General features: G+C 36.2%; 1 protein-coding gene across 2 annotated transcripts; it reads left to right on the top strand.

The window, feature by feature from the left end:
- Positions 1 to 5,106: 5,106 nt before the first annotated feature.
- Positions 5,107 to 12,534, top strand: LOC107806785 (E3 ubiquitin-protein ligase MIEL1-like). Of its 2 annotated transcripts, XM_016631019.2 has the most exons (13): positions 5,107 to 5,200; positions 5,275 to 5,454; positions 5,537 to 5,624; positions 6,079 to 6,135; positions 6,251 to 6,283; positions 6,393 to 6,470; positions 6,579 to 6,622; positions 6,744 to 6,784; positions 7,898 to 7,980; positions 8,079 to 8,170; positions 8,281 to 8,350; positions 11,333 to 11,371; positions 12,222 to 12,534. In XM_016631019.2, exons 2-13 carry the CDS (start codon positions 5,342 to 5,344, stop codon positions 12,345 to 12,347), a joined length of 864 nt encoding a protein of 287 aa, XP_016486505.2. In that variant the 5' UTR covers positions 5,107 to 5,200; positions 5,275 to 5,341; the 3' UTR covers positions 12,348 to 12,534. The 2 variants fall into 2 exon arrangements, with proteins under 2 accessions (XP_016486505.2, XP_075075268.1); XM_075219167.1 differs by having other exon boundaries at positions 5,180 to 5,454.
- Positions 12,535 to 13,205: the final 671 nt, after the last annotated feature.

Here is a 13,205-nt window from a genome sequence, read left to right as displayed (position 1 = left end):
GCCAATTATTTGAACTCTTCGAGAATTTTTATCACTATTTCCTCACTGTTTTGACTTAATACTTGAACTCAGTCCTGTTGTTTTCTACTGTTTTACAACTCAGCCATTTTTACTCAGTTTTGAGACTTAAATGATATTTGTAAGTGATGTTTTGGGCTGAGAACCTACTGTTTTACTAATGCCCAAGGGGCTTGTGATGATTTTCGGACTGAGTAAGGCAGAGGGCCATATGTGAGGATATGCCGAGTGATATGAGGCCGAGGGCCTGAGATACTTTTATATGCCATAAGGTGGCTTGAGTGATGTGAGGCCAAGTGCCGAGAGATGATGCCACGAGGTGGCTTGATATAGCGCTTGGGCCGTAAGAGGCCCCTCCGGAGTCTGCACACCCCCAGTGAGCGCGGGTACCCATTGTGATCTGAGAGTGAGCCCGAGGGGCTGATATTGTTCTGAGAGTGAGCCCGAGGGGCTGATATTGTTCTGAGAGTGAGCCCGAAGGGCTGATATTGTTTTTAGAGTGAGCCCGAGGGGCTGATAGTATTTTGAGAGTGAGCCCGAGGGGCTGATATTGTTTTGAGAGTGAGCCCGAGGGGCTAATACTGTTCTAAGAGTGAGCCCGAGGGGCTGGTACTGTTCTGAGAGATTTCCCGAGGGGCGAACCTTTATGTGTTCATCTTTCACATTTACTTGTCATTTTACCTGTTATACTGTGGTATTTGTGCCCGAGAGGCGGATGTTCTGTGCTTATCGGCACTAACTATTTTGCATTCATTTGCGTAATTGTTGAAAAGTCATTTTCAAAAGAGGTTTTAAACTGAGCTAAGATGTTTCTAAAGATTTCACAGCTTCATTATTTTTCTCAAAGGTTTTACACTGCTTCTATACAGCATGTTGATTTGTATTACGTGATTTCTTACTGCTCAGTTGTTATTACCTTTATTACTCACTGAGTTGGAGTACTCACTTTACTTCCTGCACCTTGTATGCAGATGCAAGTATTTATACATCCGGTATAGGGTTTTGGCTAATTGGTGGCAGAGTTATCGGAGTTCAGCAAGGTGGCTGCCAGCGTTCGCAACACCGCTTTTCTCCCTTATTGCTCATCAGTCCTGTTTTGTATATTCCAGACCTTGTAGTTGTATTTATACTCTAATAGATGCTCGTGACTTGTGACGCCCCGGTTTGGGCTGTGTCAGGATGGTTTCTTCTATTGTTATCTATATTCCCGCGAATTATTGCTACTAAATCATGCTTTAAACTGTTTTATGGTAATTAACTGCTTAAAGAAGTGCATTGTGTTGGACTGGCTGGCCTTGTCTCCACGAGAGGCGCCATCATGATCGAGTTCGGGGTTAGGATCGTGACAATATAAGACATACACTAACAAACACATATTTCGGAGACCACATTTTTAACGTAACACTATCAAATCAATTGCCCTTTGAGAAATCTATTATTTACCAATATATATATTGATGATAATTGAATCAATAGTGATGAATAATTTAAGAACTCAATTAAAAATACATTATTTTTAATACGAAATGGATTCTTACATTTAACAAAAGAAAACTACCAATCAAACTAGAATGTAAAGGTAAAGAACTATACAAAAGTGCAAACTATTAACACTTACCATTAAATTTTTGAAACTTTGTATAAAAATATACATATATATATAGATGTAATAATAAATTTGAAATTGCTACTCCACTAGTCGGTTTGGTTCGTTTTTTTTTTTCCGATTTTTTCCTAATTAAAACCAAAACCAAATCAAATTTGATCGATTTTTTAAAATTCAAAACCAAAACCAAACCAAACCAAAAAATATCGATTTTTTGATCGGTTTTTCGGATTTTTATGAACACCCTTACCCATAGCCAAACCATGAGAAATCATATTTCACACATCAATTACTGATTTGACTTGTGAATTTTTCTTCAGATTGTGTTTCTATCTTCAATATTATTGTATATGAGTTTTACTCCAAAATCCTCTTTCTATATTAGTAGTTTTTGTATTTATTTGTACTTCTGAACCCATGTGTTGTTGCAATTATATATTAAGTTTACCAACTCTGATTTTTGTGTGTATGAAAATCCACCATTGATGAGCTTGAAGCTTCTGTATTTAAATTTCCTTTTTGAAGATTTATTGTTTAATTCCATGTGTGTGCTATAGAATATTGATTATAGTACCTTCTAGAAGTTCATAATGAAATTTGATAGCATTTGGAGCTCATTTGAGGTGATTGAGATCGAAATTTTCAGTTGAAAATCGAGAAGAACACAACTACCCAATAGTGTACACTGTGGTATACAATACGTTGTAGGAGTATGTAGCTATACTGCAACAATATACTATTGCAATTTACAATATACTTCAACGGTATATTGTAATAATCGAAGAAGAACACAGTTACCTAATAGTATACTGCCACAATATACAATATACTATAGGAATATATGGTTATACTGCAACAATATACTATTATAGTATACAATATATTGTTATAGTATACTGTAATAATATGTAATATACTTTAATAGTATATAAAATATACCATAATAGTATACTTATTACCCATAAATTCACTTGCCTTTTCCCTTTTAATTTGCTTTAAGCTTTTACCCATCGTGAGGGGCAAATTGAAATTGCAAATCTTTTTTTCGTTTTGATTTATTCTATGACTTGAATTCCAAGATTTTTGACTTATGCAAAATATTAATCTGCCATTGGAGGACCTTGAAGCTTTGAAACTCATAAATTGGGTTTGTTGAGTTTGTGGTTATTTTGAACTCAAAATAAGAAAAAAAAATTTAACTCTTTGCATACAATTGTATACCATGTTAGTATAGCTATATACTATACTGGTATCATATGTTAGTTAATATTTTTTGGTTGTATTAGCTATATTTAATTGGTACACAATTTGATTTTTCTTTAGTAATAGTATAAAAAAGAATAATAAAAATAGTGAAAAAAGTAAATGAAATTAGATTATGAAGAGAAAAAGAATATAAAAAAAAAGAAGTTAAATGAAATTAGAATAGGAAAAAGAAAAAAATAAGAAGAAAAGGAGAAAAAGAAAAGGAGAAAAGAAAAAAAGAAAAAAAGAAAAAAAGAATAAAAGAAGCATAGAAATAAAAAAAGAATTGGAGAATAAAGAAAAAATTCTCCACAAAAATTACTATGGGTAGGAAATATAATTAGTTTGATGAGTAGAAAAATAAATGGGTAAACAAGAGTAAATAGTTTTATTTTTGTGGGTAACTGTGTCATTATCCCTAATCTAGCTGTTTAATAACTATTTAAAACACAACCATTTACTTAATTAGTAGTAAATAATTTTTGGATAATAATATCCCTCTACATAATAACACTATTGCTTATTCTTCTTGAACAATACAAGAATATCGTAGAGGCGATTTTAGGAGAGTTTAGCCCGCTATCTTATTTTAATCTTTTGGCCCTATTTTCATCAATAATAATAGTAATAACAATGACAACATATATGATAACCCAATTATTCAAAGTGATCCTACGCGTATATAAATTTAACAAAAAAAAAAAAAAGATAACATATATAATAACCCATATTGTGATAGCCCAAATCTGCTAGTAATTTGTTTGCTTTTGGTATAGGACCACACGATTTTAAAACTGTCACTAAAGTCTAATTATAATTATTATACAACAAATATGTTCATTAGGCAAATTAGTAAGATAATTGAGAAATATAATCATTCATTATGCTTCAATATATTACGTGGAATTAATTTTATTTTTAGAAAGTCAAAAAATTGAGTTTCCTTTTTTGACGAAGTTTTTAAACCCACACTTGCGCTGCACCCGCATAGATTTAAATTATTTTTATTTTGACCCGTTCTGTTCCGCCCGCACCCGCATATGTTTAAACTAAGAGTGTCTAACGGGTGGGCCGGACCGGACTGGGTAGAAAAATTAGTAACCATGCGGGTTGGGATCCGGGCCGGTTACGGGTTGAGGCTTACCGGGTTTAACGGGTTCGGGTTCATCCGGGTAAAAAATGAACCGTAATGGTTACGGGTACAAAGGGCCGCGCCGGGCCGGGTTAGTGTAATTTTTAATTTTTATTTTTATTTTGTATAACTATTGTAAGTTATATTAATATAAAGAATACAATAAAAATGGGAAAAAATTGCACTTATAAATTGCAAGTGCTACATTTATTTCAAAATTACAAATTGAAGTTTGCATTTAACAAGTAAATTAACGAAAAAGAGTAAAACTAAATTTTCATGCATAATAATACTTCAAATTAATCTAACAAACTAAAACATTAAGCGTAAATATGTCTAATAATTTTAAAATAACACAAATTGTCTCAAATCAATTTAAATACGAATTTTTGAAGGCTGCTCAAGACAACTTTTCATATGCCTCCTTAAACAGCATGTGCCACACTTTGGACAAAGATTTAAGACTCGACCACAGTTTTTGCACTTTACTTTGTGAACTTCTTCATTTTCTTCTACCACCTCAAAGTGTTCCCAAACATATGTCACTCTAGAAGTACGGGGCATAATTAAACTTGAATTGAAAAATTGAGAATGAGAAATGAAAGATGAGTGAAGAAATGAAGAAGAGGGGGTGTATTTATAATTTTACAAAGGGTTAAATTTTTAATTACAAAAAGTGTTAATTTAAAAAAATGCCCAAAAAAGGGCTAATTGTGCAAATCAAATGTTGGGAAACGACTCCTTGGCAGGTGACCGTCGCCAACGGTAACCAAATAAGCAATCAACAATTTAAAAAAAAAAAGAGAAAAAAAAGAAACTAGCCGTTAATCGGTCTGGACCGATCCGGTCCAGTTTAATCGGTTCTAGAGTATTTCTGTTGACCGAATTTGACCCGTCCGGGTAACCGATTGAAAATAAATGAACGGACCAAACCCCCTTACCTCTTTAACCCGACCCCACCCGGTCCCCTTGTACCGGTCCGGGTCGGTTCCGGTTTTAACCGGTCTGGGCCGATCCGATTACGATTAAACCCGACCCGTTAGACACCCTTAGTTTAAACCCGCACATCCCGCACGTGTCTAAAGCCCGCCCCGCCCCATTGCCATACCTACTTGGTAGTGGATCGGGAACCCACCCTTCATTACTTGGTCCCCTGTTCGCGTTGCAGTCCTTTTCGCTCGCGTTTTGATGAAATAATTGTGAGTTTCTGAACCCTTGATACATACTCTACAATAATCACCTTTTTTTCTTCTATATTGCCCACACGTAACAGGTTTCACCTGGAGGTCCACGGCTGTACTGTACTCTCATAATCCAAAGGTCTGTCTGGAACCTTCTACATGGAAGACGGTGACAATTTTGTCGTTAATCAACCGCCGCCGGCTCCGGCTGAACAAGACGATCACAATGATAACAATAGTTCCAGAGAAGATTTCGGCAAAATGCTTCATGGGTACATAGATTATTACCAAACATTTTGTGTCTCTGTCCAAGTTGTATAATGATTTTATTCTTTTATTTTATTAAATAAATAGATGTGAACATTATCGGCGACGATGTAAACTCCGAGCTCCTTGTTGCAATGAAATTTTCACTTGCCGTCACTGCCACAACGACGCCAAGGTTTGTGTTACTCCTATTAGGAAGTGGAGCAAACTTCTTATTTGAAAAAAACGTAAACAGTTAGTCTTAATTATATGTTCTTCTGCTAATTAACTGTCCCAAATAAAGGTGAATTGAGTTGCAGGTCCAAATCCATCCATGATATCTGTAAATTCAATTTCTAATTATCACATGTGATGGACAAGTATTTTTATTAGGAAATGGGGGACAATCACTTATAAACTCATTTATTCTCTTTTGAGCTCAAAATCCACATTACTTTCTAACTTTGTAACTTAGTCTCCTTGATAATGAGGTGCTTTCTAGTTTCTATATTGGTCTGGTGCCTCATTAATTGACACTTTCATGTTACAAACCATACAACATCAACCTCACCTTCCTCTGTCACCCATTGCTGATTGCTTTATATACTGTGTAGTGAATTTTACTTAAGCTTTGTGTTTGTTGGGATCAGAGCGCTTTGAGCAACCCAAAGGAACGTCACGAACTTGTGCGCCACGATGTGAAACAAGTACGAGTCTAGCTCATTTATTGATTTCTTTGGAGAGAAGGTTTTAGTTCATGACGCTTTCTGGGTTTTCATTTTTATGGGGACTGAAGTTGGATTCAAATTTTTTTGGTTACAGATTGTTTGTGCTGTATGCGACACTGAACAACAGGTTTTGTTAAGCTCTGCTGCTACGCTTGTCTATCCTTTGAGTGTCTCAGGTTATGGACTTTTCGGCCACTTTGGTGGGGGATAACTTTTTGCTTGCTTCCGCTGAATAGGTTGCTGGGATCTGTTCAAAGTGTGGCATCAAATTTGGGGAGTACTACTGTGAAATCTGTAGATTTTACGATGACGATGTAATGTGCTATTTTTAATTGTCTCTGAAAATTGGATTGGTCTGTTTTGGATGCTAGATTATTTAATTCATTTGATGCATTTATATCATTAGTTTTCTTTTCTTGTAGACAACGAAGGGGCAATTTCACTGTGATGACTGTGGAATTTGCAGGTGATAAGCTAGATAATATTGTATTCAACCTCCATTCTGCCCTAACACTTCTCTTACTCGTTCTATCTAAACAACATATATTTATCATGTATGATGCTTATAGACTATTGATTATATGCAGGGTAGGTGGTCGAGAAAACTTCTTCCACTGCAGGAAATGTGGTATTACATCCTTTCGCCTTTGTTGTTTAACTACTATTATGTAGTTCCTTGCATTAACATGGATGGATATTTTTCCTTTAAATTTTTAATGGTGGACATTATCTATTTCTAACAGTTCCTTTCTGAATTCTGCTTCTCGAAGCCCTTTCCATTAACTCTTTGAATAGCATATCTTATATTGTAGTAAAAGGTTATCCTCTGAACAGGAAGGTTGATCTTGTATACTTTTTATTTTACTGCTGTTTACATCTACAATCACAAAGCTGACCATTTACTTTATGCACTTCTGTATCACTGAAATAAACTAACTCCTAGCCAAAAGAAATGGAAGTCAAACAGCTATAGCTGCTCAGCCTAACAGAATAAGATTAGGCATCTGAAGAAACCTGTCATATTATACGGTTGAATCCTCTCCCTCTCCCTCTCCCTCTCTCTTGATTCATTGGTTGGTCCATGTCTAGAGGAGATTATTAATGATTGGAGGTCAAGTTCTCAAGTTTCTTTTGACTTCCCAATCTGTATAATTATTTCCGTGGAATATTCTGGTTAGGCATGTCTTTGTGAAAGGATAAAGGACAAAATACATTTATGTAAATTAAGCACGTTCAATTAAAAAGGTTTCACGTCAGGTTTTTTTGTAAATTTTATGCTGAATTAAGCATGTGCAAGTAAAAAGGTTTCATGTCAGGATTCGTGTAAACCTTCTGAGGTGGGAAGAGACATGTTTCATGTCAGATGTTGGCAAAGTACATTTGGTTGTAAGTCTGTGATAAGTTGAGCGGTTAATAAACCTTGGTCATAATAAGGGCAAAAACCTGAACGCCAACTTACTCTTGTAGTGAGGTCACCTAATTAGTGTTCTTTGGTTTGTTGTAAACCATCCCTCTTGGACTTCAGTTGACCTTTCCCAAGTTACTTGTATGAAGTTTTGACAAACTTATGCTGGTAAGAGTAAGACTTCATACATATGTCTGCATATATGCTGGAATTGAAGACATTGGAATGAACAAATGTCGAATCCTATTCACAAAGTTTTGTTCCTCTATTTATCTAATGCTCTAAATCAGGAATACTTCCTTTTTAGCAATATTCGTGATATTGTTTCTGCAACAGGATCATGCTATTCAGTGGATCTGCGTGATAATCACTTATGCGTGGAGAATTCAATGAAGAACCATTGTCCCATCTGTTATGAGGTTCGAGTCCACACTGCATTTGGCTTCCACTGCCTTAACTTGCTATATGGGTTTGTTTGGGATCAATACCCTAATACTGAACTTTTGGGCTGGTCCAGTTTCTTTTTGACTCAGTCAAAGGCACCACAATTATGAAGTGTGGACATACGATGCATATGGAATGCTACACTGAGATGATCCATCAGAACCAGTAAAGTTTATGCATAACACAATTATTTTGCTTCTGTTTCTGCAAACCAGTCAGCCTGCCCTGGTTTTGGGATAAAATGCATAGTGTAATCATCTTTCCTTTCTGTACAGGTATCGCTGCCCTATATGCTCTAAGTCAGTGCTCAACATGTCCAGAACTTGGGAAAGATTAGATCTGGAGGTATAATGCTGTTTAATTTTCAGTTATCGTCTGTGCAAAGTTCATCCATAAATCTTATTTTGTAAATTGTTACAAGGAATAGCTACTATTCATACATCCACGAAAAGCAATGGGTATATATGCACAGGCTCCTCACCATCCCCTCCCCACCCAACAGAAGAAACACAAGTGCTGATATAGCTTAAACTGATAAAAGGTTGAAAGGCAGAGAGAAATCTAAGTCAATCCTTTTTCTCCTTAACATTTTTCTGGACTGAAGTTGATTTGGTCTAACTGTGTTTTGGCTTATTCGGTTTTGCCTCAAAATTAAGTTGAAGCTCAAACCTTTTGTTTAAGGAAATAAGATTAGAGAAACATAGTTACACTTCCTTTTCTTCATTTGGTTCTTACTTTCCTCTTTCTTCCTTGTAAATGAAATGAAACTTTTTTTTGCTTCCCTTTATTTGACAATTCCTTTGTACATTACATTACATCTCAGGGAAAGCCACCAGATGAGCATCAATTATGAGATTTTTCTCTCGTTTTTCTTCTGAACTGATTGGGAAGTGGCGAAAGTGACATAAGTATATCCAAGGAAAAATCTATTGTCCGGTCACATTATAACTTTGTTTTGTGCTTTTGCTTCTGAAAGAGGTGCATTACTTTTTTAAAATTTAAGTCCACCAAAACCTTTTGATAGCCAATTCATATCCTGCGACAGTGGAAGACAAATCATTTAAAACTTGGTTTGACTTTTGATTCTTCCTCTGTAGAAAATTAAGTTGTGTCAGGTTTATATTTTAGAAGTTATTTCTTATGGTTGTCTATTTTACAATGGATCTTTGATGGTATATATGATATTGAGTTATAGTTTGTGGATTCCAAATTTCATTTGGCAATAACGTACGTTTTGTTGTAAGACTTTTGAGATCACCCTAGAAACCTGTTGACATAGCACAGTAAGTATGCTAACAAATGTGCAACTAGTGATCAAGCATTAGGTATTGGTCTGGAGATCTTATGTTAGTAATTAGTTAGATTTGATGTTAAAATAAGATAGTAACTTGGAAGTTCGTAGGACTAAGCTTAGATGAGATGTGACTAGGGATAGATGTAACTGATGCCAAACGAAATACTCTGAGGTGCAATTGCAGAATTGCAGAAGAACTATTAAGAAGAAAGTGGGGAAAATGGAGTAGAAGACCTTGGCTTCATGTTTGGCTCGAGTTAGATATATATTAGAAGTTATCATAATGTGAAATGGCATGATATGAGAACAAGAAAGTATAGTTATATAGATAGGATATACTAGAGGGTAAATGGTCTTGGTGCATTGATATTAGGGATTAAATTCTGGAAATTACTTGGAAGATTTCATGTTGGTTTGGGAAATTGTGCCAATCTGTCGATGGCTGTTGAAAATTGGTTGGAATGTAAGCCTGGTGCAGCAATCACCAAAATTATCTTACTGTTGGATATGTGCTAAATCGTTATTCAAGAAAGCTCTTTGCAACTTGCAGGGTTTCTAAACCCTCCAGTAATTGGACATAAAACTCTTGGCCATGTCAAATTGAGAATAGGGCTTTCGACAGATGCCCTCGGAATTCGATCCCGGACATACGCCCAGGTCCCATATTTTCCTACGGACCTTCCGGGACCGTTAAAACATGAATACGGGTCCGTTTGCTAAAAATGTTGACCAAAGTCAAACTTAGCCTTTTAAGAAAATTTTAAGGAATCAAATGAGCATATTTCAACCCAAACTCTTCCAAATCCCGAACCAATCATCCCCGCAGGTCGTAAATTAGTTAAAACAAGCACGTGAAGTTTTATTTAAGGGAACGGGGTTCTAAAAAGCAAAACGACCAGTCGGGTCGTTACATTCTCCACCTCTTAAACAAACGTTCGTCCTCGAACGGACATAGAAAAGTACCTGAGGTGCTTAATAAATGTGAATATCTGCTCCGCACGTCCTTCTCGGACTCCCAGGTCGCTTCCGTAGGTTTTAGTTTTCTTATTATAGGAGTAGTGGGAGATGTGATTTCTAGCTTGATGCTATGGTTCCCAGTGATTAAAGTCTAGAAGTACCTTAGATATTTCAATAAGGAAGCACAAATAGGAAGGGAGGTGTACCCGAGCATGGTAGTCGTGATAAATATTTTGATTCCCTATGATTAAAGCCTATAAGTACTCCTCAGATATTTCAACGCAGAAGAAAGTATATTAAGGGAGGTGAAATCAAGTGGGGTATTTGTGATAAATACTTTGGATCAAATTATCTAGTGCACCTATACATTATATGTATGTGTGTGATTGTGACGGTGGTGTCCAGGTTAGCTTGTGACCACATTAACTATTCCACCGGGTACCTAGTTACCCCTTGGGAAGTCCTTGTGTTGCATCCCTCCTTTGTTTCTCCGTCAAAAATATTAAAATTTTTATTCTACCGTGTACCTGATGTACTACAATGAACATAGATACCGGGTAACTCTACCCACCAAGGCTATGGCTATTAGGATTTGGGAAGCATCTCCTAGTATTTCTTGCCTCTGTTGGGATTTGTACCTAAGATCTCATGGTTCTCCCACTTCATTAACCACTAGGCCACTGAGGAAGATTAGACTTTGTGAAAGTTGTCACTTAACAATGATCGAGGCAAACAGTTCCCCGGCGGTCCATCATGCTTTCTTGGGGTTCCTGTGTTTCAGAGGATTAATTCTTTGTAATTCCTCTCTCCAGCTTAATTGCGGTTACCACCATTTGACATGCATGGTTAGCTCGTTATAGGAGTGCATTTCCTGGAGCTGGATGATTAGTTGATTTTAAGTTTTTTTATTTTGTTAGGGCAGACAGCAGAGATTTCACATATTTTATTCATATACAAATATTTCTAGTCAATATATTCTTCTTATGTTTGTCGTTTAAGTATTACAGAGTTTTAGAGCATGATATGAACCATAGCACATTATGACTGTTTACTGATGATCAAGTTTTTTTGTATAGATTGAGGCAACAGCCATGCCTGAAGAATATCGGTATGAGGTAAGCGGCTCTTTCTTGTCGGAAAATGTTGTTTTGGTACTCTCTTTACTTTTAAATTTTAAATGTTGCTGGTCATTTTGGATTCATGTGTTTCCTTTTATATGGATTTAAAAGAAAATTGAGCTACTACTTCCCCCCTTTGTCTTATCGTCCTTTGTCTCCTTCTTGTTTCTTTCCTCCCCCTATTTCTTCTTCTTCTCCCTTCTCTTCCTCTCCACACTTTCTTGAGCCGAGGGTCTATCGGAAACTGCCTCTCTATCTCTCCAGGTAAGTCTGCGTACACATTACCCTCCCCAGACCCCACATGTGGGATTATACTGGGTATGTTGTTCGTGTTGTTGTAAAAGAAAATTGAGCGTAAGGATTTTTTTTGGGGATAAGTCACAAGAAACTTAATTGCAGCAGGCTCTTGAGTTGGAGTCATAGGAACCTCTTTTAGCAAAATTTCTTCTCTTCTGCTTTATTTTTTTCTCCTTTATAACTGCAGGTGGTAGGAGCGGGTTGGGGTTGGGGGTTGGGGTGGTGATTAAGGGAACAGACTACCTAGCAGAAATGGAGGGGTTATGATGATTTTGGCCTGGAGCTTTGCTGGTGAATATTGGAAAGAAATGGGTAAGGTGTGGGGTTAGTTTGAGAGTGAACTTAGATATTTGTCGCTGAAGGCAATGCATGCTTATCTTACAGATCTGGTCACGTTATTAACTGTTTTATCTCGATTTTTGTTTTTTAGAAGATTGAGATGTTTTGTAGGTAAAAAATTTCTTTTCCAGAAGGAAATGTTTTGTTGTGATGCTGTTTTGAATCGGAAAAAAAAAACATGGATGATAGAGGTTGAGCTTTTACTTTGCAGGTTCCAATTCTCTGCAATGACTGCAATTGTACTGGTAGAGCATTTTTTCACATTCTTGGCCACAAATGCAAGCATTGTAATTCATATAACACCCGCATGATTGGTACTGGCGAAGATCCCCAATGACATGGGCAATGGACATTATATGCTCAGCTTGATCTAAGTGGTGTATTTTTACATGGAACAGGCAACTGCCTCTACTTGTTTTTTCCTTTTTTCATTTTGATTCATTTCTTCTAGTGATCGGCCGTTTAACTGTAAAGAATATGGGCAATAATCATCCGATAAAGCTTATCCTGTTGCTTAGTGAAAATCTTCAGAAAGTATCACAAAGCAGAACAAGTATAGTTAAATAACATATATATGCTGAGTTTGCATCGATTACCACAAAAAGAACAATGAATGTAATTGTTACATCCACTGAAATGAAACTTTGGGTCCAACTCTATACACAAATGTTTACCTCTGAGCTCTTGCTTGTAAGTTTGGTGACACACTACAAAGGGACTAATTGGTGAATGTATGGCTCTTGCGTTTGTCTGAACTACATTAACTGAATTTAAAATTAGTATTGCAATTGCGTGAGGGGACCAAACAATTGAACCATAGCAATCAAAAATTAAGGCGGGAATATATATTACATAATTATGGTTAATTAAGTGATATATGTGTGGATGATGCATGTCTTGCATTCATTGCTTGGTTAGAAATTTGAGTGAGTAATTTTTTACCATTGACAACTAATTTACTTATTAATACTTGCATTAAACTTGCAATGAAGATTCTGTGTTTGTAAATTCGTCAATTATGGGGCATTTGAATCTATATCTGCCTTTTGGGTCACGTTTAACTTGTGCCCGCTTTACAAAAAAAATTGCAAGCGTACCCACTTTTTCGCGTAACTTCAGCATACGGGGCTGAAGTAGCAAAGACAATCACGCAAAACTTCAGCATTCTAGTAGACGAGACTGAAGTAGCAAGTGT

Source organism: Nicotiana tabacum, chromosome 8 (genome assembly GCF_000715075.1).
Source record: "Nicotiana tabacum cultivar K326 chromosome 8, ASM71507v2, whole genome shotgun sequence".
NCBI lineage: Eukaryota > Viridiplantae > Streptophyta > Magnoliopsida > Solanales > Solanaceae > Nicotiana > Nicotiana tabacum.
The sequence above is the reverse complement of the archived record's forward strand: the minus strand, read 5'-3'. Positions and strand labels throughout refer to the sequence as shown.

What these genes read in the sequence shown, in the direction of transcription:
- LOC107806785 (XM_016631019.2), top strand. Translation starts at nt 5,342, where the DNA reads ATGGAAGACGGTGACAATTTTGTCGTTAATCAACCGCCGCCGGCTCCG. An exon ending in TGCGCCACGATGTGAAACAA is followed by an intron (nt 6,136 to 6,250) that starts GTACGAGTCTAG and finishes TTTTGGTTACAG; the next exon opens with ATTGTTTGTGCTGTATGCGA. An exon ending in GAGATGATCCATCAGAACCA is followed by an intron (nt 8,171 to 8,280) that starts GTAAAGTTTATG and finishes CTTTCTGTACAG; the next exon opens with GTATCGCTGCCCTATATGCT.